The sequence below is a fragment of the Felis catus genome, chromosome D3 (genome assembly GCF_018350175.1).
Source record: "Felis catus isolate Fca126 chromosome D3, F.catus_Fca126_mat1.0, whole genome shotgun sequence".
In the NCBI taxonomy this organism is placed as follows: Eukaryota; Metazoa; Chordata; class Mammalia; order Carnivora; family Felidae; genus Felis; species Felis catus.
Window position 1 is genome coordinate 36,174,269 of NC_058379.1, and position 27,209 is coordinate 36,201,477.

At 38.1% G+C, this 27,209-nt stretch overlaps 1 protein-coding gene across 10 annotated transcripts in view; it reads right to left on the minus strand.

Annotated features, from left to right (window-relative positions):
• Window positions 1-27,209, minus strand: part of PTPRM (protein tyrosine phosphatase receptor type M) — a 798,079-nt gene that overhangs the window by 283,459 nt on the left and 487,411 nt on the right. For all 10 annotated transcript variants that reach the window (XM_003995022.6, XM_003995023.6, XM_019814995.3 and 7 more), the window contains 3 exons: window positions 22,727-22,836; window positions 13,240-13,441; window positions 9,663-9,765 (listed from right to left, as the gene is read on the minus strand). In XM_003995022.6, coding sequence (XP_003995071.1) covers window positions 9,663-9,765; window positions 13,240-13,441; window positions 22,727-22,836 — 415 coding nt within the window. The remainder of the gene's footprint in view (window positions 1-9,662; window positions 9,766-13,239; window positions 13,442-22,726; window positions 22,837-27,209) is intronic.

Consider the following 27,209-nt stretch of genomic DNA (forward strand, 5'->3'; position numbering starts at 1 on the left):
TGCATAAATCTAATTAATACTCCTGAGTGCTGGTCAAACCTCATTTTTCTATATGTGTGTGTTTTTAATTGTGTTTACTAAGATGACCACTGTTTACATCTCTTTACTTTCCCATGTTCCAGGCTTCTCTACAGGTTGTTCCTCTTCTGGGTGGACCTACACCTGTATCTAACCCCCCACTGGCCACCTCCTACTTCTCTTTTGCGTTTCAGCTTAAAGAGCATATCCTGATCCCCTGTTGAGATTTTGTCCTCTGTTTGATGCTCTTTGAGTACTCTGGACTTTTCTATCCGGCTTGATCAGTAGATATTCGGTGAAAGAAGGAAGAATGAACAAATAATGGCCAAAGGTCAACTGTGAGATTTCCTGTAACACTTTGCAAGGCTAGAACTGGCAAGAATTTTAACTCGAGACGAATAATTGCAGAGAACGCTTATCACTTCTCATTGAGCAGAAAGCACAGCATTGACACTGGTCAGGAAAACACTTTCAGGGCAAAGCAGAGAAGCTGAATGCCTGAGACACAGAACAACACCAAAGGGATGTGGTGATACGGGAAAACTCACATTGCTCCCTATCATTCTGCTACCAAACAGGTTGAGGAACTGAGTGGTAATTAAGTAGCTGAAAACCAAATACAGGTGACCTTCGGGCACCATATAATAATACACTTAATAAAATCATTTTTGATGCAACAGAAGGCATGTCAATATTTTTGTGTGCTTTGATGTTCTCATCATACACAATTATAGTGAAGGTATTTATAAGTGCTGGTTGATGAAATGTTTCTGCTGAAGAGGATGATGCAAGACATTGTTCCTTATATGGCTATGCTCCCAAAATAGGAAGTGCTGTCACATGAGGAAAGTGGTCAGATGGTCTCTGGGTCCCTCCTCAGCTCTGAAAGCAAGGGGGCTATAAGCAGCACTCCTGGTTGGCTTTCTCTCTCTGCCCCATACGTGACTCGATCAGCCTCTTCGAGAACCTGGGATCTTCTCTCTCAACTATATGTGATTTTAGCACCTTCAAAAAGCAAAAGGGAGGCATCTATATTCAAATCAATTAGTCTTTGTCAGAGTTTCCAAGATCCTCACTCCCCAAGGCTATCAGTCTTAGCTCGCAACACCTGTAGAAATTCATCCCTTAAATTCCCTGGAATCAGTAACTGTGATTAGGAAGACCAGCAGCTCCTGAGAGCAAATGGCATGGCAGCTTTGTGATTCATAACTAAGGGGATGCAGTGTTCCGTTCAAGGCATTTGCAACCTTTTGGTGTTCTGCGTATGCAACTAAGACTACTTGTCAATGATTTCACTGTTAACATTTAGATGGACCAGATAGATGGGGGAAAGACACATCATGTCCCTTTCTCAACGGTCAGTGGAAGATGAGATCAACCTGTATGCCTGCCTCTGTCACCCTGATGGATGGTTTCCAGGCGGGTGGTCAGTCTGGAGCGGGGAATGTGCTCAACTACTTCCTCTCACCTTTGGGAGACAGCATGAATAGCTTTTGGCCACTACTGTACGTGACATTCAAAGGCTTTCATGTAATCTGTAGTTCCGATCTCAGACACCTATCTTTTGAGAGACAAGCATGGGTTCCTTTGGGCATAGCAGAAACGAGTTATCACATGATCAAACATTCGGGTCTTCCCTGTTCCCAGCCGAGAACTAGCCATGGCCACCCACTAAGAAAGATCTAGAAGCTTCTCAGCAACTGGGATTAATAATGCCACATTCTACTGCTTATGAAAATCGGTATTTAAAAATATTCATACAATTAGCAATTTCCAGGAAGTTACTAGATAGTCACTGCCAAGATTGGCTTTAAATTTCTAGTATTCTAGTGTCTACTTTAACAATACTCTAAACAGTTCATATCACCAATTGCTTTGGCTAGTTAATAACGCTTTTTCCTCTAAAAAGGACTAAATGTTTTTGATTCCTTTAAATCCTGTCTCTCATAAAAATTGGCACGTGGCACTTACCAGACCCCTTCCCTTCATGCCTAAAGGTGAGCTATGTCTTAACTGGGCCCAGTCAAAGGAACAGTGGGAGGGCTCAGCACATCCACCAGCTACACTTGCTGGGAAGCTCTCCTATGTTCCTTCCCTGGCTAATCCCATCCCCCATTGCAGGGCTGATCTTCCTTACATTTTTCTCCTTTGCCACTCACTGCCTGAAGGCTACATCTCTACTCCTGGGCGTGGAGCATAAGGGTGCCCAATCTAGCCCCGATCTCCCTTGTGGCTCCCCAACCTCCCCATCCTCCACTGTAGCTGTAACACCCTTCCCATTCCCAGATGAGGCCAACTTGCTCAGTCCTCCCTGGCCTTGTGGAATTCATCTGTCTTGTCCCTTATTTATTCCCTGCCATACACTTATCCTGCCCTGCAAATACCTCCCCATGACATACATACATGACCAACCTTGGGCAATATCCAGCTGCAAGATTCAGCTGCTGGGCTCCAGAGCTCGCTCCTCTGAAGCCTTACCTGACCCTCCTGTGTACAACCCCTCCCCTTGGGCTCACTGTGCCAGTACTTATCCCTGCAATAGGGGGAGAGAGGACACACTGGTCGCAGCTAGATTGCTAACTCCTGAAGAAAAGAGCCCCTAACAGGCTCCTCTGTGTTCCCAGTACTCAGTAAAGTGCCTGGAACCTAGTGAGCGCTTAATAACTATAATCCTAACAACTCCCTGAGATAAGGTGATATTACTTTGCTCTGCAATGATGAGAGACCTGAGGCTCACAGATGTTAAGAAATGTAGTCACATAGTCATAGTCACGTAGTCACATAGTCACACAGGTAGTTGTTAAGAGAGCTGGGATTTGAAATTACGTTTATTTAACTTCAGAGTATGTCCTTTCCCTATATCCTGCGGCTCATTTTAAAAGTTAGGTCCACGATTTATGTGACACATAAAACAGAGTAATTACTTGAATATTACTCTTTCTTTTTTAGAATATGCCAGAGGAGGAAAGAGTGATTCTGCCTGCCTAACAGGCATGACACCTGAAACTATCTTATGTTTTCGTCCACAATGATCTTGATCAATTATTGATAGATCCAGTAGTTTCTAATTAATGTAGGGCAAAGCGTTGTTTAGATATGGAAATTATACATGGATTTATAATAGGCTAATTTAATATGAAGCTACTTTTAAATTTATATTACAGAAGCTTTGGAACTTAAGGTAAACTGCATTGTGAGGTTTTACATTATAGTTTTTCCTTTCTCAAAATAATAGTCATTCCAACAAGAAAAGGGATACAATTTGGGGGAATAAATAATTAAAAAAATGTATCTGCAAATCACTATTGAACTGGTTCCTCTGACCCAAGATCAAATTCTTGGACAACTCTATTCTGAATAAAAAGATAAGTTTTAGAATCTAGGGAATAAATTCTAACATATTCTAACATAATCCTAATGATTGTACCATAAAATGGTACTTGAATCACAAGTATTTTTTTCTTTTTTTAAGGAAGGGGAAGAAGAATCAGATTCTTCAAAGGTGAACAGAACATTAGACACCATTGGGCCAAGCAAGTTCCATGTCTCAATGACTCTCCATTGGTGCCATATTGTGAATTTCACTTTCAGGATGGTTGTAAATAGAAGACCCATTTCCTTTTGTTCTATAGTTAACTTTATTCAGTAGAGCTGGCCATAACCATAATTAGGTAATGATTCAGGGGCCAACAGGGAAACATATAACCTTTTTAAAGACTTGTACGACAGAACTGGAGCAGGGAAGAGTTCATTACCTATTTATAATATCAATTCCCAAAGACTTGCAAATGCATACATAAATAGGTAGCCAGATATAACCAAAATTTAACATGTAGTAGAGATACCAGGATTTATTGTAATGCTATTATTTATGACTTTATTGATAGAGACAATTGTTAAATCCTTAATTTATTTTTCATGTAAAATTAAGATATTAGATTTGAAAAAAAAATGACACAAAGGAAAAGCTGGCGAACCAGAGTTTGTCCTATGTGGGTATGTGGGGGGGGGGCAGGGGACACACCACAAACCATCTACTGACACAGTTTGGAAGTACTGCAGTAGAAAAACACTTGTATGGCATTAGTATGTGTGAAATACAGTTTGGAGTGTTGTTTTTTTTAAACACTACTTCCATTAATCCTCACAAGAACATCATTCATCATGTTGATTTGCTCAAAGGCTCCTTGCATGAAGCAGAAGAAAACGAGATGCCCAAGCAGGTGGTGTTCATAGAGTAAAACTGTCTTTCCTCGGACTTACTGATGGCAGACAATCAAATGGATTGTTGCTATCTTAAAAAAAGTCTTTTTTTTTTTAATTGGTCTTTGGTCTTTACATCCTAATATAAAACTTTCTAAACTATAATTAATTGTATGCCAACAAGTATAATTTCTAATAGAGGAAACATCTTTTTTTTTTTTTTTAAAGTTTATTTATTTATTTTGAGTGAGAGAGAGAGAGAAAGTGCATGAGAGCTGGGGAGGGCAGACAGAGAGAAAATCCCAAGCAGGATCTGTTCTGTCAGCATGGAGCCTGACACGGGGCTCAAACTCACAAGCCGTGTGATCATGACCGGAGCCGCAATCAAGAGCTCGACACTTAACTGACTAAGCCACCCAGGTGCCGCTCTAAGATAAGAAACTTCTTAAAACAAAATGCATGATTATCTCCTATCATTCATTAGTCATAATGATCTCTTTCCCTGCTTTTACTGTCGAAAGATCCGTGTCTCTGTCCATCTGAGGTGGCAGTTTTCACAGACTCCCTGACACTCTCTTGCCGAATCCCTTTAAGAAAAACTTCTATGTGACAACCAGCTGGGAACATGAGTGCAAGCTGATGGCCACAAAGAAGAATAAATCTCATTTTCCATACAGCTCGAGGATCAAATCAGACATTTCTAGGAAGTGTAACAAATTTTCTTAAAACCCATACAATTGCTTTACTATTTATCCTCAATGGAATGAAAACCTGTCCTTCACCTTGTTCTAAGAACACAGCACAGAGTTTTCAAGGAAAAAAAGCTCAGTTATGAGAAAAAATAGCATCCTTTAATACATTTTTAATTATCTGTCTGATTTGTTTCAAAAGAATATTTGATGAATAGTTTGGGTAAATCAAGCAATACTAGAAGTTAACAATGAAGCACTAAGATCCGTGCACGTTTTGCTGGCTAACTACCTAAGACAAAGCAGCATCAGGAAAAAATGACAGGAGATAAATGAAAACATCACATATTGGTAAAGTCTCCCAGGGTAATGAATTCAAGGTGAAATCTAGTTAATGAAAATCTGGCCACATTATATAAAAGTAAATAAATTCTCGATTTATATATGAAGCTGAAGTTTTCATATGGTACGTTTTTTTTTTTTTTTTTCAAAAAAAAATCACAAGTATTGTGGATGAATAAAACATGTATGCCTGTCTTCTACTAGCAGAAACTATTTCCTATCTCATTTGAATCTTACTTGCCAGGACCCATGCTTTAAAAAAATAAGGCAAAATATTTCTTTCATTCCTTCCTTATGCCCTCATCTCTTCCCCATTCATAATGCAGTGAAGTTCCTATTTGCTTTAAGATTGTGGCCCTGATTCTCAGCAATGGGAACTCGTCACAAATTGCTTTTTGTTCTTATTTATTTTTATTTATTATTTGTTATTATTTTTTTTACAAATTGCTTTTTAGCTATAACTGTCGAGGAAGCGTTCATTGCAAAGACCACCATAGTATAAGAAGTTACCAATGACAAGAAAATTACAGCATTAAAATAATTAGGACTAGCTTTGTTAGAAGAACAAGGTGTGTATTCGCATGTTTCAGCCATCAGTTTTAATGTTTTGGTTGTTGCTGCGATGACTGCCCACCTCTCATCCCCATGGACAGACAACTGTAATAGATGTTTTCCCCACTTGGTAGTTTCTCCTGAATGAATGAATCAAAGAATGAGTACTTACAATGGCAATTTTCTAACATTTTACTGAAATGAATATCCGAACGTTTAATTAACATATTCAAGCGCTGAGTTTTAATTAAGAAGACATATAGCTCCCACACATTTATGAATAAATTGAAGCAACAATGCCTAAAGAACAAAAATGAGAGTCATTTGAAAACACCATCACCCAAGGCTCAACCATGTGATGGAGTCTCATGCTGTAGACCATTAGAACGTATAAAACATCATTAATGAGGGATATTGCACATAGCAGATATATATCACAAGAGTAAAATCACAGAGAGCGTATTTGTTAGTGCAAGAAAAGCACACAGTTTGTGTAAAACTCATCCTTTATTTAGGGCTGCTATTTTGCTGGCAAATTACGAGGATTTTCTCTGTTGGATTGTGTCTGCATGTAATGAACGGTGGAGAGAAGTGAGAGAAATGAGGTGATTCTAAATGAGTCAAAGAAAATTAAGCTTTTCCTTGTCTTATTAAAGAAAAAAAAAATTGAATCCATGAACAGACATTAAAATTCTGTCCCAGGTGCTAGTTTACTAGTTGGAATGATGGAATTTGTGCTCTTCCTGGCCATCTCGGGATTTAAATAATTTTATGTGACAGAGCTGATGTGTTGATCAATAAAAAGACAACAATCGTTTACATGGAGAGTTTAGTGCAATTTTAAGAATCTGCATTAAGCAAAACGAGTGCTTGTAGTGGAATTAATGCAGAACCATCTTACTTAGTGAAGTGCATAAATGAAGTAGGACTGAATTTTTAACACCAATGATTATGGATTAAAGAAAACTCAAATCAATTGAAAGAATTGGTTTTGGAAATCGCACAATGACAGTATTTTTGAGCACATAATACTGTGCAAAATCCAGGAAAGCAAACAGATGTTCACTTTCATTTCCCTCCTTCTTCTAGTATTTATCTTATCATTTGGGAAAAGCTTTCTTGTATTGCAGTTTGATTACATGTGCATTTTGCAAATTTCCAGATGTGTTCAAATGTTTTAATCTACATTATGGCTTTATATTTTAGGTCCCTATGATTCCCTAATCAGAGTTCTTATTTCTCTAAGCATTAAATGAAATTGAAAATTTTCATATACCCCATTTAGTTTGAGAGTATTATGGATATTTTTTCCAAACTAGTCTTTCTAGATATTGGTCTTGCATCGACTCAATAGATAATCAGTCCCATTATGTTGTACTATAATACCAAATCCCTTGGAGAGAATATTCACTTTTCTGCAACAAAACAAAACAAAACAAACAACTTTTTGACAGGTGAGGTCGAGATAATTTCCCTTCTCAAATTTGTGCCAATCAGACTAACCCATTTAAGATAAGAGAAGCATCCTTTCACTTAAGGTCGTATCTGTAGTGGGTTTGCCTGTAATGTTTACTTAATAGTATCCCATAAGAACTGATTCTGAATCTAGCATAGATTTAGATGATGAACATAGACAGTACATTTATTAATTTCAAGATGCTAATGTTGTGGAAGAAGATATAATAGAGACAGAATGAAAAGTGACCCTGGCAAATTCAAGGAATGTTTAGCCAATAACAAGATGATGTCTAATCAATGATGAGCTTGGAAATAGAGCATCAAGACAGCTGTGGAGGAGGGTGTGCTAACATAAACTGAAATCTCAGCCGAGTCAGAGACTGGCCCTCATGAAATGATATAAAACTGTGGTGAAGCCAGATATTTTGGACACTTGGATAAGCATTTGAATGTGCATTTTTATAACATAATAAAAAAGAGCCTGAGGATATCTCCAATTAACTATTTAGGGCTCCAGAGTCTCCAAAAACAACTAGAAAGGTGTGAACGAAAACAACAAGGTATATGATAGAAAACACGAATAGTAGTTTGGAATGCAAGAAGCACTTTAAAAAAAAAATAAGGAAAGGAGAATTGGGGAGGGGGCTGATATAGATTGCCCAAAGGAATATTATTTGAAAATTCAGAAAGATCAACAGAGAGACGTGGATGAAAATCTGACTGAAAGGGTTTGAAGGAAAGAGGCGAGAAGAATAGAAAATGAAAAGGAGTTTGTGTGAGAATAAAGTAGAATCGGAAATAACTAGCTGTTTTGGAGAAATGGTTAGGATTTCAGATTCCTTCCATTTGGAGGCATTGAAAGTGAGTGGCCTCTACCCTTTCATTTTATCATGATGTTTCTGGAGAACATTGACCCCTGACCTAAAAGCCCACAGTACTGAGTCTGGGCCCCTGTTAAATTGGTCACAAGAAAATGACGCTCTCAAGGCCATGGCCAGAGCATCAATTTATCATTTAATAACACTTCAGCTTTCCGGAGTGAAACCAAGTCTGACTCACAGCCATATGTACACCTGGATCTCAGCCAACCATCTAATGAGCATGTGGCTTGGGTCATTCAGAATAGGGCACGCAGCAACACTGCACTCAAGTCAACCCAAAGGGCCAAGGTAGTGTCGGTGGCTATACTTTTCTAGCAGTAATAGTATCTTAAATTCGTAAGAAAGCATTCACTTACTTCAAGGTGTTCTCACAAACTGCACTTAGGAGTGGTAGTCCTAAATCCCTTACGTGAACTACTACTATGTTGAGTAACTCAACAACAGAATAGACTAAAATTATGTAGATTTTCAAATGCAAATTTCTGTGGTTCTACCCTAATCTGACTTTACCATCAATTAACGCTATTCTGTTTTTACTCTTGACTCCGTGAATTGAAACCTGCACATATCTGATCAGGTAGAAAGAAGTCCAACTGATTGTCCTCTGATATTGTAGTGAAAACGTGATCCAAAACAGCTGGGTTTCAAAAGGGTAATGGACTAAAACTCTACAAAAAGACTATGGCAAATAATCCCTACATAGCCTTAAATGGGAATGTAAATGTTTCCTTGGAGTATGTTCTTCAAAATAATAGGTTATTTTGAAGGGGATCTATTCTGATAGTACAGAATATCTAAATCCCTCCGAAACAAGTAGAAATTTCTTTTATATAGATTAATGAGCTTATGACAAGTTCATACTCAAGAGTTATTCAGGCATTCCTTTGCTCCCTCCTAGGAAGAATAAATTTATTTTATTCATTCACTGTACAAGTTACACTTGGTAATATCTCAGCTGTATAAATCATCATGGAATGAGAAATGGGGCCTACCTGTTGGTAATAAATATGTTCAAATAAAGACTTCACAATGCTTTTTCCAATCATCTGCTTCTTTTAAAAAACAACTATATACCACTTATCCAATGGACAAATTAGCCCATTTACCATAAGTTAAGTGACTTAAAACCCCAAGTAAACAAACAAACAAGCAGAAAACCCACAAATGTCCATTTAAGGAGTAGAGCTCAGGATAAAAATGTCATCGGCCCTTGGGGAACTAAATTTCAGCGAGCAATTACTTTTTAGAAGTACAGCCACCTCTCCACAGACTAAGGCTTTTGTTCCTTATCTTCAAAGAACAATGCACTTGCATCTGAATCAAACTCCATACACAATACTTGGTCACCCCAGTTCAAAGCACTTTCCCTTTCTAATCTAATTAGAGCTAATAAAGATACTGGCTTTACAAGCTGACTGATGTTTGTAGCAAAACCCCAGAAAACACGTTCAAGAAAGTAATCAATTTGATTTTAGTTCCTAACTCTCTAGAGCCAGCCCACCCCTCCTCTGCTCAGTACCTGACAGGTGCGCCCCGGCTGTGTGCAGGTTTCAGCATGACTGTCACTGTGTTGTCCGTTTGATTCAAAGGGGTCTCCAGTTCATAAGCCGGCATAGAGGGTGCTGGGGGAAGAATGTGTGAGATGGGAGACTCATTATATTTCTGGTTGATCTTTTCAGTTTCCTTCCTAGTTCCATTTCCAAAGAACATGAAGAGCACAGTGCACTTAAATTGCAGCTACAAACCAACGACGGGCAGCCTTTACATACATGCCCTACACAGAATACGAGGAAGCACTTCTAGAACCAATATATGTTGACTTCTTTCATGTTGCGTTTAAGTTGGGCGGGAGCGTGAGGGGGCTCGGGCGGTGTTAGTTAAATTTTTTTTTTCAACGTTTATTTATTTTTGGGACAGAGAGAGACAGAGCATGAACGGGGGAGGGGCAGAGAGAGAGGGAGACACAGAATCGGAAACAGGCTCCAGGCTCTGAGCCATCAGCCCAGAGCCCGACGCGGGGCTCGAACTCACGGACCGCGAGATCGTGACCTGGCTGAAGTCGGACGCTTAACTGACTGTGCCACCCAGGCGCCCCTCGGGCGGTGTTAGTTAATATTATGTCTTGATTTGCATTCTCGCTGAATGGATGTAGTCAGCGAGCTGTGGGCTTAGAATCTGTGTACTTGTTGGTAGGAATGCTTTTCTTTAAAAATGACTTTAAATGCAAATTTAAGAAACAATCACTAGGATCATAAGACTGAACATTATAGCTCTCCCATCTGAGTCAAGGTGGAAGGCTGTGTGGGCCAGAGATCCATTTAGGGATCTGCAGAGGACCACAGGAGACACGGAGGCTTGCTGAAATCAGTGACCACTAGTGGGCTCTCAGGGAGAGCAGCAGGTGGAGAAGACACGGGAACTGAAGTAAGAGAGGCCTCGGTTGGACTTTTTGCTGTTTTGCTTTAATCAGCACAAGAGCTGAGGCACATCAATTATCTCTGGAGCTTCAGTTTACTCTTCTTTCAAAACAGGAGAAATTACCCTCTAGGGTTATCATGGGAATTCAAAGAGATAATAAAGAGAGCCAGGCAAATATAATTCTACAAATGTTAGTTCTTTTTCTCCACTCCACGTGAATCCTATTTCCATTTCCTGGCATTCTTTGTTTTCTAGATTGTTCAGTCTTATTATGAGAAGATAACGACAGAGCTCTTCAGTAATTTTGTCATCGCCATGGACAAGAGAAATCATTTCATGAAGCCTGTGATGTGGGAGGGCACACAGTCTTTTTAAGACCCACAGGTGTAGGTACCTGATGAGAACGCTAGAGATCAATTTTTTTTAAATACAGTTTTAAAAATCTCTTACATATAAAAAGCTTTTATGTAAAAGACATGGGTTATATCTCATTTCCATTTATTGGATTTTCTCAGCATTAAAAATTAACTCCAATTCTATTAAAAATTAACTCCGATTCATAACACAGAATTACATTTTGTATAGAGAATAGTTCTCTATTTGAGGTCCACGAAAGTAGAAAATTGGGGCCCATAAACTGTAATTTTCTTTGAACTATAAAAATCAAATAGTTATTCTTGATGAGTCTGCAGGCTAACTAAAATGTCAACTGCCTTTGTTTCTGGATAGAACTGTATGAACTTGCTGGGCTAACAGCGGTCAGACTCGTATCAACCAGAATTTTTATATAACAAAAGTAGCAAAAAATGAATTATTTTTTCTAAAAGAACATCCTCTTTAAGATAATGATCTTTAAGGGGTGCCTGGGTGACTCAGTTGGTTAAGTGTCCAACTTTGGCTCAGGTCATGATGTCACAGTTTTTGGGTTCGAGCCCCACGTCAGGCCCTGTACTGACAGCTCGGAGCCTGGAGCCTGCTTCAGATTCTGTGTCTCCCTCTCTGCCTCTCCCCTCCTCACACTCTGTCTCTCTCTCTGTCTCTGTCTCTCTCTCTCAAAAAATAAACATTAAAAAAAGTTAATAATCTTTGAAATACAGTTTCCATAGGGGAAAATTACCAAAAGGGGGGGGGCAGGGGCCTGGAGATACATATATTTGCACACATTCCCACCTTATTCTCCATCATAAATTCAAGCAGCAGTGATATCATCTTAATTACATCCAAGTATCAATGCATTTAATCAAGATCAGAGAAGGAGCACATGGAAAATTACAACCAGAAACCATATTTTCTGATTCCAAATCTAGTGGTTTCTCTACTTGCTCAGCTCTATACACTATGCCATTTTCCTAACCTCCCAAAGACTTCTTCCTCTTCTTCCAACTCCCCATATTGTTATCACCTGATGCTTTCTATGAAATATCAACATATATTAAACTTCAAGTCAAGTTTGTGCTTAGAAATAAAATCTTACACGATCAAAAATTTCCCCATAAGTTATAGCTGCTTAAAACCAATGTCCAGGGGTGCCTGGGTGGCACAGTCGGTTAAGCATCCGACTTCACCCAGGTCACGATCTCGCCGTCCGTGAGTTCGAGCCCCGCGTCAGGCTCTGGGCTGATGGCTCGGAGCCTGGAGCCTGTTTCCGATTCTGTGTCTCCCTCTCTCTCTGCCCCTCCCCCGTTCATGCTCTGTCTCTCTCTGTCCCAAAAATAAATAAAAACGTTGAAAAAAAAATTAAAAAAAAAAAAAAAACCAATGTCCAAACCTAATAATGCTTATAGTACTCGAGCTGTAAGCAATTCCCTGTCTCCGATTCTAAGCAAAAAACTTTCCAAGAACTAGAAATGAGGGACAGTATATGTGAAAATCAGGCTAAATATTATTTAGCTAACACTGACTGACTGAAAGAGTTACTTCCCTCACCTGCCCCCTGCTCATCTACCCCCAACCAAAACAGGCAAAGCCAAAACTCAAATACTTCCCCCACTCATACCCAAAGGGGAAAAGAATGGAAAAAGGGAATGTCCGTGGAATTGTGTTTATTGCTGTTACAAATCCCAGAGCAGATGGCAACTCCATTTCCTCTAGTCTGAAGCACAAAGACATTTTCTGCACAGTTGCACATGCCCAGAAATTCTTCTCAAATTATGTCTTTGGTTGGATGGTGTAATTGAGTCTCTACCAGCAAAAAGCTGGAGGCTGTAAGTGCCTGGTGCCACCCCTCTGTCGTTGCAAAGGATGGGCAACTACTAATGGTGAAGGTCCCAAGGAAGGTCCCTTCTGGAAGCAGACTCCATATAATGCTGTCTATCTGCTGAGCGCTCAGTCGTTCACAGCTCATTGCAGAGATCTTTCCACCACTGCTGCTCTGGTAACTTGTACTGTGAAGGGGGTAGGAGCATACAGACCAGAACCATCGCCCATGCTCCCGTTCTCTGATGTAAACTGATAAAACATGGCTGCTTCCTAATGCAGGAGGATCTTAAGCTCCCAAATTGTAAGTATTTGCAGTATTTCATTCAATTCCAGGAATCTGATTTTCATACATACCAAAGTGGGAATCTGAATACAATGTGTAAGATGGTATGAGCTTTGTGTCCTTGACAATGGGAATGAAAAAGTACAAAAATGCTACTTCCGATAAAAGACATAACTCATGAATGTATATATAATACCTGATATTTTGGTGGTAAACTGATTTGTTGCTGGAGGTCCAAATCCCTTAGCTGTGCTAGCTCGGATAGTAAAGGAGTATGTGGTCCCCGGATACAGTCCAAAGAATAGAAAATGGGTTTCATTTCCCAGTTTCGAAACTCTTCCACTTTGATTGGATAAGTCTATTTCTGGGTCAAAGGAACTGACAGCTTTGTAGGTGATCTGCAAGAGAATAAGAATGTGATAACATATCTGGAGCAGATGGACCGGGATCACATCTTTATCCAGTAAACCCTTGTGATGTATGCACTGTCAGATGCTTTATGATAAGCTCTTCTACTCACTCAGACTCTTCAAATCCTGGATCCGGTGAAGGGGCGCAGGAATTCAGCCAAAACTGTTATGAGTTATTACTTTTATAGACAGAGGAACTGAACGCCAGTAGATTAGAACATAAAGGATGAGTTCAGGTTTAAGCTAATACCTTGAAGTTGTTTGCTTTCAAAATGTCACTTTGGAAAACTACATTACAGTTGGCTTCAAACAACATCACAAAATGTACAACTAGCTCAAACAGATAAGGACCTTACAAGGGGAAGGCCTCCTCTCTCAGCCAGTGGCCAGTTTGATTTAGCACTGAATAGGATTATTGTCTACTGGAAACTAAGGGCACTTTTAAATGTGTTCATCAATGTGGGCAAAGATATCTGCTCTCAAAATAAATCCCAGACACACGTCAGCAGCTCTTGATGGTATGACTGTGGTGCTCGTGACGGGTCTTATTTACTTCTTTTCTTTAGAGCAACCCTGTCCAAGAGAACTTTCTGCATGATAGGGAAGTTTTATTCTGCACTATTCAGGACAGTAGCCACCGGTCACAGGTGGCTTGAAATGTGGCTAGTGAGACTGAGGACCTGAAAATTTGATCTTAATCTTAATTAACTAAAATTTAAATTTAAATCACCATGCACGACTAGGAGCTGCCATTTCAGGCTGAGCCACTCTAAAAGCTTTCATATCTTTGCCACGTAACTAACAGCTGTTCAAAGCACATTGGATGAGTCTGGAATGCATGAAAATAAATATGACATAGGTGTCTTTAAATCTGTCCTTTCAAGTGATTTTTAAAAGAATTTCACTATAAGTAGTTCATCACCTATTCACGAACATGCATTTTAGTGGTGATTACTAACTTCTACTGGTTATAATGACATAATTTTTAAATGTGGCATACTCAAAAGTTTTAAATTGCAAAACCGAGCACTTTTCCTTGCTTTTAAATAGGTAAACTTACTTATAATTTATGTGCATGAACACTAACACTGTTATTATACGAAGTGATAATTGACATTCTTTCTTCTTATATTTATACCATGTCATTATAATTAAGGAGACCTCTCTGGAAGAATATTTAGATTGAATCATCTCAGCTTTGGCAAGAAAATGTTTGCTGTATATATTAATCACCGCGGTGCATGCCAGTCTCAGAGTCAGGTGGCATATCTGTTGTTAACCCTTTAGCAGACTTCCCTTATAAGAGACAAGACCCTGTCTACCACCAGCTGCTGTGGGAGGGACTTTAGCGCTGTCACCCCTGTGTGCTTAGTTGCTTACTTGGTCCTTGTTCTGACACTTCTCGAGAAAAAGGTAGTTCAGAGAGGGCAGCTCTAAGCTCTGATGGCATATTCACTCCCCAAAGTTCATTCATTCATTCACCCATTCAAAACCTATTCATTGTACGTCTCTGGTGCACCAAGCCCTGTGCTCTGAGCTGGGATCTCACTGGGTGATTGGGACACGGTACCTGACCCGGGGGAGGTAACAGTCTGGTAGACAAGTAGAGAAGCAATTTAACAATTAAGATACAGTATAATTAAAACGAGGACTAGCACCACCCATCAGGGCTAGGTACATCTCCTTGTTCATTTCATTGCCTTACCAAAGAGTTTAGTGGTACACAATCATATATGGGACAAAGTCCAAACTCCCTACCTTTGGGTTTAAGACCCACCAACATCTTCTTCTTCAAACTTATTTCTGCATACTTGACACCATGGTATTATATTACCTTCTGTCCTGGTCGGGGGATAAAGATTTACTGTACCACAAACACTGGGCTTTTCTGACGCTGTTTTTCTTCATAAACTTTCACCTGCCTGGAATGTGACAGGGCTATCTGTGACCCATTTTCTCTACCTACTCTGATTCACTCATTCCATTCCAATATTGATGGAATAGCACTAACATCGTGAGCACCACGGTCAGCAGGTGGACACAGGTCCTGCCCTCAGATGGTTAAGAAACTGGACTTCAGTGGGTGGAGCAGGGAGAGATGCAGTATGTAAATTAATAATTTAAAAAAAACTGCAATTCAGTAGATGAGACAAACACGGAGCTAAGATAAAGAATATTGGGGGCAGGGACGGATACATGCACAGCCACCAAGAACCACTGGGGAAGGGACCACTGAGGGGATGACAGTTAATCTGAGGGGACTTGAACTTGTGAGAGAGCCAGCTGTGCCAAGAGTTTGGGAAAGAATAGCATGAACTAAGGCCGTGAAGCAGGAGCATTCTGTGCACAGTCAATGGACAGAAAGAAGGTCCGTGTGGCTGTGGCCCAGCAGGTGAGGTGAGCGTGGTCCCTCAATCAGTGGCTGGAGGAGTGGGCAGGTGCCATAACATGCAGCGCTCTGTACCCTAAGATAAGAAGGATGGATGCACACACGGGGGAGCCTTTGAACATTTTTAAGCGTGCAAACAAAATGATCTGACTGCCCTTAGGAGAAGACCGTGTTAGCGGCCAAGGGGAGAAGTGGTTTGCTGGAAGGAAGCAGTAATGGTAGTAGGGAGGCCACTGGGAGCTTCCGCAGAGACTGTGAGGGAAACCTCTAGTTCCTGTGCTAGTGCAGTGGCCGGGACTAAGGTGAGCACTGTGAAGAGTGCAGTGAATGAAGATAACTGGCATACTGGAGAGTGAAAATGGGCAGAACTCCGTGACAGACTGGATGCGGACACTATGAAGGATAGTGTCAAGGATAGTGTCCACGTTTTGGGCTTAAGCAAAAGATGGCCCCGCCTTTACTGAAATGGGATGGAATGAATGAGGGGAAACGAACTGCTGGCTTGTGGCCATACCATGCATTGTATAAGCTGGGATTTGAGACGTTTGGCCTGGAAATAGAGATGTGGGGGTGATCAGCATTGAAATAGTATTATTTAGGAAGGGATGAGGTCGTTGGGGAAAGGATTTTAGGGAGAACACTGATATTCAATGTAATCAATGGTGGAGGAGGAGAAACCAACAAATGAGCCAGAAAGGCCAACAGAGAGAGCTGTTATTGAAATCAAAAGGAAAAAAAAGGGGGAGGGGGAAAGGGGTCTTAAGAAAGAAATGCTTTCAAAGACACTGGGAGTTCAGGCGAGACTGGAGCAAAACATGTCTGCCCGCCCATGGTTAAAGTTAAAGTTCCCATTTTACTTCTCTGGAAAGCCTTCCAAAATCTGGCCTAACGATCATTGGACCAGCTGAATGCCTGATGTTGTCACTGCATTCGTAAGTTCATTTGGCCATACATCATGGAGCACTGTCACAGCTCTTCTGTAGTATTAAATCATGATTTAAATATGCCAACGGAATTGGAACTTTTCATGTAATTGTATCTTCTTTCTGAGGAGTGATTGATGTCTTCTTCTTTCTGAGCCCATGGTGATGAGTAAATATTTGGCACTCAGTAGATATTTTCCTAAGAAGACTCCTGGGGAGAAGAGGTGTGTGCATGCACTCACATAAATGCTCACATGACCGCAAGTAGGATGTGGCCGCCCCCACACTGACTACAGCGCAGAAAGTAAATGCTTTATCAAAGGACCCATCGTTCCACTGTACTCACCTATGGCCATGGTCAACAGGATAAGCTAGATGGGGCTTAGTAACAGTCTTTCAGGCACAGCCATTTGAGAAATTGCTAAGACTGATAGATCCTCTCTCCCCCACCCATGCACACTAACTCATGCATGCACTCCTAAAAATTATGGATCCTCTCCCTAACAAGTAAGTATGTTGTATATATGCGGACACAAAATGTCAGAAAGGTCATCGATCCCCCTCAAAGCCATCCAGAGCTCTGGGAGTTCGAATACCAGGAATAAAAAACCGGCTCTTCAGGAACAGGAGCAGTCAACTCTAGAATCCACTCCTACCATAGAGTGGAGGCTCCATATACATTTATCCAAGCAATTACTTTAACGGACGCCAAAAAAACAACTCTACACTCACACCCAAAAGTATCATACCATGTCCTTTTGGCATGTGTTTTTTTTTTAATTTGTTTATTGTTTATTCAACTCATGTTTATGAAGTTCTATTAAGTAGCAGGCTGTAGTAAAGCAGCAGGAAACTCCCAGAAGGAATGCCTGGGATTGCTTCCACACTTGCACTGTGGCTGAGGGATAAGGCAATTTTCGTGCAGCCTCTATGAAAAACACTGATGTTCCATGTTGGGTCTAGGCAATTTTATACAATTTCCCCAAGTCAAAAGGGAATGCAAATAACACAGGTGGGGGGTTAGAGTTAGGTGAGATGGGGGTCAACAGCAGCTTGTATTGGATGATTTCCGATTTGTATGTAGGTGCCTGAAATATTCCCAAATTGTCTTCCCCTCCTCTACTTGTGGTCTCAGGTCCTAAACTACAAGATTCATAGAAAAACAAAATGGAATAACATGCCATCTTTGACCAGGAGGGGATTCAAAATCTTCTAGGAAGGGTGAGTTGATTGGAATTTCAGCCAGGGTTAAATACAGTCTTTTAATGGAGAGACAAGCAATCGGAGGAAGGAATAATTAAATCTGATTTGGGCGGGGGGGGCGGGGGGGGGAGAAAAGAACCTAGAATATTTCAGGGAAAAGTATAATATTTGGATGAAAAACTGAAATATAAGCAGAAGTCCCAGAGGAGGAGAGAAGAGGGGACAGTATCAAGAAGAAAGAAGGAAATGATAGAAAGAAGGTGTGATGGATTAAAATTCCATATACATAGCTCATTAAATTCCAGAAATTCCAGGAAAAAAATAATGGGAGATATGGTAATAAATGTAAATTGGAATTAGATCATGGAAGGCCTTGAATATTAAAACCAAACTTCTTAACAGGGCCCTTAAATTCTACTTCTTTCTATTCTATTACCTATCTTAGTCAGTAGGGATTAGTTGAGCCCAGTTATCCAGGCTAGGGATCTGGACATGTCTTCAACTCTTGATTCATCAATACTTCAATCATTTGACAAGCCCAGACCATTCTACTTTGTTTGCTACATACCCATACAACACTGCACTTTATACTCTTCACACATTAGATTGGTTTATGGCCTCAGGTTCTAAATACACATACACACACGCGCGGGCGTGTGTATTGGAATTAAGTTTTTATCTTAATTCTAGTTAGTTACTAAACAGTGTAATATTACTTTCAGGTGTAGAATTTAGTGATTCATAATTCCATACATCACCCTGTGCTCATCACAAGTGCCTTCCTTAATCCCCATCAGCTATTTCACCCATCCCCCTTCCCATGTCCCCTGCGGTAACCATCTGCTTGTTCTCTACAGTTAAGAGTCCTTTTCTTGGTTCACCTTTCTCTATGGAAAGAGAGAGAAATGTGTGTGTGTGTGTGTGTGTGTGTGAGAAAAAGAAAATATCCAGGACAAGAACAGTATGTCAATGATACATATATTTTTTGATATATATATATATATATATATATATATATATATATATATATATATATATATATGAGCTGTGTATCTCCAGAGAGATAGAAAGATATGTATGAGTGTGTTTGTGTGTGTGTGAGAAAAAGAAAATATCCAGGACAAATACAGTATGTCAATGATATATATATTTTTTGATTATATATATATATATATATATATATATATATATATATATAGGCTGTGTATCTCCAGAGAGATAGAAAGATATGTATGTGTGAGTGTGTTTGTATGTGTGTGTATGTGTGTGTGTGTGTGTATGTGTGTGTGTGTGTGTGTGTGTGTGTGTGTGTGTGTGTGTATATATATATATATATATATATATATATATATATATATATATTTCAAAGTTTGTAGATGCGTTACTCTCATGACCAGGAGTCTGGAGTTTACTTACTAGGCAATTGAGAGCCATTTAAAGAAAATGCTTGGACATGTATATATCCCCGAGTACTGTGTACTTGGGAGTATTACTGGCTGAAAGTTCTAGAAATAGACTTGATATGCAATGTTTACATTTTGAAAGGTTCTCCCAAATTATCTACGTAAGAGATGCATGTTCCCGCCAACAGTCTAAACACATATGCATTTCCCCGCATCACTGTTTAACCCTTGATATTATACAGACTTAAACTTTTTGTAGCACTTATTTCATTTCTGAATCATTAGTAAGATTGGGTAGGTACCTTTTCACAAGCTTACATGCTACTTGGATTTTTTTTTCCTATGAGTTGTCTCCTCTTATTCTTTGTCCAGTTTTTCTAATGGAATGCTTTGTCTATTTCTTATCAATCTGTATCAAGTCTATACATTGCAGCCAACAGCCCATCGACTGTTATAAATGTTGAAAATAATTTCCTCAAGTCTTCTGTCTGTATAACCACTTTCCGAGTGGTTATCTTTTGTCATTTACAAGTTTAAATATTTATATAGGTAAATCTGTCAATCTTTTAAAATAGAACTTTCTGGTTTTATTGTCAAGCACAGTAAGATATATTATAGAAATGTCCTTATTTTTCCTAACGTGTTCTGGTAGTTTAACTTTTGTGTTTAGAACATGACTCCATTTGGTAGGAGTTTTTTTTGTAGGGTGTGAGGTAGATGTCTTATATGGCATACTATTCTTGTAAAAAATGCTGGATTTGTGAATATTTATTAAATTTTATTGATCTCTATTCATAAGTGAATTTGCACCATAATTTCTACCTCATAACATTTTGGAAGGACATGATCTAGTTAACAGTTGTCACCTCTGTAAAGTGCAAGGAAGAAGCAAGGATATTATTTTGAATACTTCTGTACTTAAAATATTCCTTCAGAGAGTGATATTACATTTCTAATTTAATAAAATAAAAATTTTGATTGCTGTTGAGGAAGGCTGTAAATGTCAGTCTAGGTCTCAGGCAGATGACTGATAAAAATAAAGGGCCGATCAAAAAGTAAGGGATGTGAAGGGCTAAAGCCTAAACAAAGGTGGGGAGAAGAGAGAGGAAAGGCTATTTCGAGATGGACCTTAGGGGAATAAAACGGAGAGGCAAAGAGTAAGATCAGAAGAGTGCTTTCATGCTGTCAATTGCCAAAACATCTGGCAGAAAACAATGATGTTGACATTTTCTGATCATTAATGGTATGGTGTATCTTTCATAAGAGGTAAGGAGAGAACCTGAAAATAACCTGAACCCACAGCATATTCATGTACAACATGTACTGCATTCAACCTGTTTTCTCTTCTTTTCTGCAAAAAGGATCCAGCATACTCCCTGCCCTACGGAAACATCTGTATCATTTGTTACTAAGTTTTTTCCAATGAGGATAATTTACCTTGCCCTCTGGTTTTTACCTATAGTCAAATGTGTTTCTATGACAGAACGTACTGTTCCTAAGATTGCTGGGTTTTTTTGTTTGTTTTTGTTTTTGTTTTTCTGGACAACTGTTCCATTTCCTTAGCATGATGTCAGTCCCCAGAGCCTCTGGTCCTCCGAGGAACATTCAACAACAGTCCTTGGCTCCAGGAGGAAGCCGTGCCTATCATTGACTCTGGCACAGGCAGTACATCTTGACTAAAGAAGAGCTTCCTCATGAGACACCATGTAAGCCCTATTTTGAGAACAGAAACCCCCTTTCCTACTTCTGGAAAGCATGGGGGAAAGACAGAGAAAGATTTGGTGGTCAGAAAACGTACACATTTGACATTTTCCCTTTGGTACCTAGAAAAATGAACCAGCCTGTGCTACTTAACTATATCTGATGTTCAAAACCCTGATTTATGACACATTCACGTATCCCCATTATAACAGCATTTAGATCCGTGTTCAGCTGGGAGACCCTGGCTGCTGAATTCAGAGAGATTAATAGCTTCTTCTTTTGAATTATTTTTCCTATTGTTTTCATGTTAAAGTTACTTTTTACACAAAGATGTATGCTCAGTGGGATCAGAAAGAAAGGATCTGGCTATTATTTTCTGTTTGTCTAGATAGGAACATGTGGCTTCTGGGACAGATAGACTTATTTCTTGGAACTTAACATTGATTCAAAGGCTGTTATCTTTTCTCATAAAATATTCTGTTACTCTTAGGTAGGAATTTCCAAAGCTGAGGCCAGAAAATGGTCCTGGGGCCAAAAAATATTAACTGAAAGATTCTGATCATTGAGAAAAAAAAATATGAACTTGTTTGATTTGATTATAAAACTTAGCTCTCAAAAGGCTGAGCCATCGATGTTCCTAACGCTGAATTCTTTCACAACGAAGCAACCAATGAACAGCATCAATAACTTAACATGAAAATCTACTTTTTCTTTTCTCTTACTTTGTTTAGCTTTCAATTAAAAACATTATTATTGTTATTAATTTTTGCATTTCAATACCAATTTTCAAAAGGTATAAGGCAACATAAATGTGAGGCTCGTTGGGTCAGGGAGGGGTTTACCAGTGATTACTGTCTGACAGCTAATCTGCTCAGGCTTTTGTCAGGAGTTCTGATAGGTATTCAAGCAGAGGCTCCACCAGAGGAATAGTCGCGATTTTTAGAAACCTAACAACATATAATTTTGTTACATTTGCATTCAAATACATGCTAGCTTAAAAAAAATGCACCTGCTTGTTTCTATGACAATAGGCACAGCGAAATGATGCTCGTACAGATGTGATGATGACTGTCACCCCATCACTGCTGTTATTTTTTTCTTGAACAATTCATCAAATTCTTCTCTGCTCTCTACCATTCAACCATTTGATATGCCTCAGTAGACAAAACTGTGCCACGGAAGCCGAAAGGATGTTTTGCTAATACTAAGAACCAAAAGACATTATTCAATTGTTATCCCTGAGACAATGTCTATTGACTTTGCTAATTGGATAATCACCGTTCTTCTATAATTCAGTAGTAAAATATTTTATAGCTAGCAAGATGGGGTTGCCTCCTAATCAATGCTCGTTACAAAATACTTATTGTTTTTAATACAGGTTATTTTTTAAAAATATTATGTTGTGTCTTTACATATAATAGCATATAGTCCAGAAACATCCAAAGCATTATAAATATACACCCTGAAATGATACATTATTTGAAAAAAATCAGTGTTTTTTTTTTTTTGCTTCTATGCAGTAACCATTATAACTATCAAAGACAATAAACTTCTTAAAAGACATGATGCCATTATGCGTTTTTAAAAATACTAGACAGTCTAGCTACATGGAAATTATAATAAAAATTAAATTACTAATGAATGTGTATACTACCTCATATAATGTGATGACACCATATGTTTGAATCGGTTCCCGCCACTGAAGAAATATCTTCTCTTCAAAAGTACTTCCTTGGATGGATTCAGTGGGAACAGCGCCTGGCACTAGAAGCGGGGGGAAATCAATAAAAGTTTGAGTGACCCCCCTCAAAATTAGATTTTTCTAGATTTATTAGATTTTTAACTCTCAATTGAGACATAAGATTTAATAGGCCACAGATACATTCAGTTTTCTTTTAAAAATACAAAATTTAAAACCATTTAAATGGTTTTAGCACTGTCTTTATAAAGAAAATAATTCCATCATTTTTTTTTCTTTAAAACATGAATCAATTACACAAAGATCAGTAATTACCTTTGAAATGAACTTTTGTATCCTTCAGAAATAAGGAAAAATACAGAGCAATAATAATTCCCACACACTGCTTGTGAGAGTGGAAATTGGTACAGCCACTTTGGAAAACAATTTGGTAATGGTAGTACTTAGTAAAGTTAAAGAGGCATGTATCATGTGACCCACTTCTAGGTATATTTCCGAGTAATATTCTTGCACATATACACCAGGAGACATACAGTTATTGTCAATACAGCATTTTTAAAATGTTTATTTTATTTCTTTTGAGAGAGAGGGGGAGAGAGGGAGAGAGAGAAAGAGAAAGAGTGAGAGCGAGAGCGAGAGCGCTCATGCGTGCAGAGCAGGAAAGAAGACAGAGAGAGGAGAGATAGAATCCCAAGCAGGCTCCGCCTTGTCAGCAGAGTCCAACTCAGGGCTCAATCTCACGAATTCTGAGATCATGACCTGAGCCAAAATCAAGAGTCAGGAGCTTAACCGACTGAGCCACCCTGGTGCCCAACAGAGCATTTTTTAATAAAAATAATAAATTGGAGACAAACCAAATGGTAGGAAAGAAAGTTTTAGTCATACAATATGGTACAAAAAAAGACTGAAAATAAATGGCAGCTATGTACATTATCATGGATGGATTTTATATTTATAATTTTATATTTTTATATATTTTATATTATTGAGGAACAAAAGCATGTGAAAGAAAAATAGATATGAACTGTTGCACTGATCTTTAATGTGTTACATATGCACAAAATACATGTTTTAAAACGATGTGATATAGATGAAATAATATGTAATAAATATTTTTTAAAAATATTTTATGTATTAATGATTACAAAAACTGGGAATTTTGATGCCATTGTAAAAAATGTTTATTTATTTTGAGAGAGAGAGAGAGAAAGAGAGAGAGAGAGAGAGAGGAGAAGGGACAGAGAGAGAGGGGGAGAATCCCAAGCAGGCTCCACACTGTCAGCACAGAGCCCAAAATGAGGTTTAATATCACAAACTGTGAGATGATGACCGAGTTGAAATCAAGAGCAGGACACTTAACCAACTAAGCCATCCAGGTGCCCCTTTGGTGTGACTTTTTTAAAAACCTGAACTCGTTTCCAAAAAATAAATCTAATGGGCATAAGGGAAGGTGGAAATTTACCTGCCAATTTTCTATAAAATAACATTTAATATTGCTTAAAATATTATTTATCTCCTCTTCATTTAAATTCCTTTTTTGCACATATGCTTTATATTATATATAATTTAGTGTATTGGTGTGTTTATCCTATTTAAAAACTAGTATACGTGTAGTATTTCTACATATACTTGAAGGTGCATGATCAAATTTTTTGGTGACAGTGTGAGTAATCAAAGAGTGGTAGGAGAGGCCTCACACTTCTCAAAACTTATTACAAAGCTATTATATCACGACAGTGTGGTATTGACATAAAGATAAGCGTACAGATTAGTGGAAGAGAACTGAGAATACAACAACAAATCTCTACATTTGCAGTCAGGTGGTATTCATGAAGGGTGCCAGGAAAATTTAATTGGGAGATAATAACCTTTTCAACAAATGGTGCTGGGACAACTGGATATCCGTATGCAAAAAAATGAAGTTGGATTCTTACCTCACACCATATATAAAGTTTACATCAAAATAGATTAAAGAGATAAATGTATGCGCTAAAACTACAAAACTCTTAGAATGAAACACAGGTGTCAATATTCATGACCTTGGATTAGGCCACAGTTTCTTGGACATGACACCAAAAGCACACATACACAAAAAAAGTAGATAAAGTACATCATCAGAATGAAAGCCTTTGTGCTTCAAGTGGCATTATCAAGAAAGTGAAAAGGCAACACACAGAATAGGAGAAAATTTTTGCAAATCGTTTATCTGGCAAGAGACTTGTATCTTAAATACATAAAGAACTATTAAAACCCAGTAAGAAAACAAATAATCCAATTAAAAATGGGCAAAGGGTCTGTATAAATACTTTGCCAAAAAAGATACACAACTGGCCAATAAGCACATGAAAAGATGCTCAACATCAGTAGCCAGCCAGAAAATGCAAATCAAAACCACAATGACATAGTATTTCACACCATTAAAATGGGATAATCCAAAGGCAAATAATAAACATTGCTGAGAATATGAAGAAACTGAAACCCTCATGTTGAAGGGAAGGAATATAAAATCATACAGCTCCTTTGAAAACAACCTAGCAGCTCTTCAAACAGATACACACAGATAAATGTACCGTGTGAATTCCACTCCTAGGTACATACTCAAGAGAACTGAAAACATATATTACTCAAAAAATTATACATGAATATTAAATATTCATGTATATTAATATATACATAAATATTTATATTTATTTCATAAATAAAATCATGAATATTAATATATAAATATTAATAGCATTTTATATTATATATTAATATATATTATATATTAACATATTAATATATAATATATAATATATACTTATATATTAAATATATTTATATATTTATATATTAATATATAAATATTAATAGCATTTTCATAATAGCTCAAGTGGAAACAACCCAAATGTTCATCAACTCATGAATGGATAAACACATCTCAATACAGTTTAAAAAGGGGGTTAGAGAATGCTTTAGATTCTGGGAGGATACGAATAGACCTTTAAGAGTTGGTAAGATGTCCGAGGTTGGAAAGGCTGCCTAGAATTTCAGAAGGACTCATAGGTAGTACACATTTTTTTAGTTGAGGGGCTACTGAGGCAGATGTAAGATTTTATAGTTATTTTAAACACAGCTAAGTATAGCGTGGCAGAAAAAAAAAGATACAGATTCAGATTCAGACGTGAGGACTGGGTTATGATTTAAGACTTTTCAGTAATTATTTATTTATGTATTATTTTTGAGGGGGGGAGGGGCAGAGGAAGAGGGAGAGAGAGAATCTCAAGCAGATTCCACATCCAGCACAGAGCCCAATGTGGGACTCAATCTCATAACTCTGGGATCCCGACCTGAGCCAAAATCAAAAGTCAGACACTTAACCGACTGAGCCACCCAGGCACCCCAAGACTTTTCAGTAATTAAAGTGTACAATTTTGGACAATTCACTGAACCTCTTTGGGTCTCAGTTTCCTCATATCTAAAATGAGGAAGTTGGACTAAGTTCACCTCTACCATCCAAACTCTAAATAATACATAAATATGAAAATAATTGTTTATCTCAGGTTGAAGGAACTGATGTGAAACTATGCAGAAATAAAGAAAACCAACACATTTAAGAAGTTATAACACTGATAGGTTCTAAGAAAATTCAGAGTCCAGAATTTAAGATGGTAATATTCATCAATCAGAAGCTGAAGTAAAATGGGCCATGCCAGAGAAAACTCTACTTAGTCTCTTCCTCTTGACCTTGAAAGTGTTTATTATGACATCATCATCAGTATTCTCGTGGTATCAAGGCAAATATGAGTGGTTCTATTATTCTGAGATGATATTTCCTAATTGAGAATACTTACTAATCTATGTATGTGCAGATGTAAAGAGGAGAAGACTTAGAAAAAAATATATCTTTGGTTTCATTCAGTTAGTTTAAATCATAGTAAAATAAAATGGGAAAGTCAAAATTATGCTGAAGAGAGGACAACTTAAAGGGGTAAACTTATTAAAATGTACTAGAGATCCTGTACTTGATGGCACTGTGGACATGTTAACAAGAAAACCTAACTGAGATTCGTATATATATCATATATATGGATATTATATAAATATACATGTACACTATATTTATAGATAATTATATATATAATATATGTACATATACATGCATATATAATATATAAATGAATATATATAAATGATTAAATAATAATAAATAATATATAAATGAATGTATATACATAATATACATATATATTTTTAAGGTCAGGAGCAGACAAAGTAAACTAAAATAAAATACCGGAAGAGTTGAATAAATTAGGAATAACAGTGTCTCACAGGAACTTAGGTCTACTACCTGTTTTCAGAAGTTCTTAGAAATTCAGGATTTAGGATAAATAAGCTTTAGTTTCTAAGTTTGTGGAACTGGGCTCTATTCTTGTGATACCTTTAACAGTGATAAAGA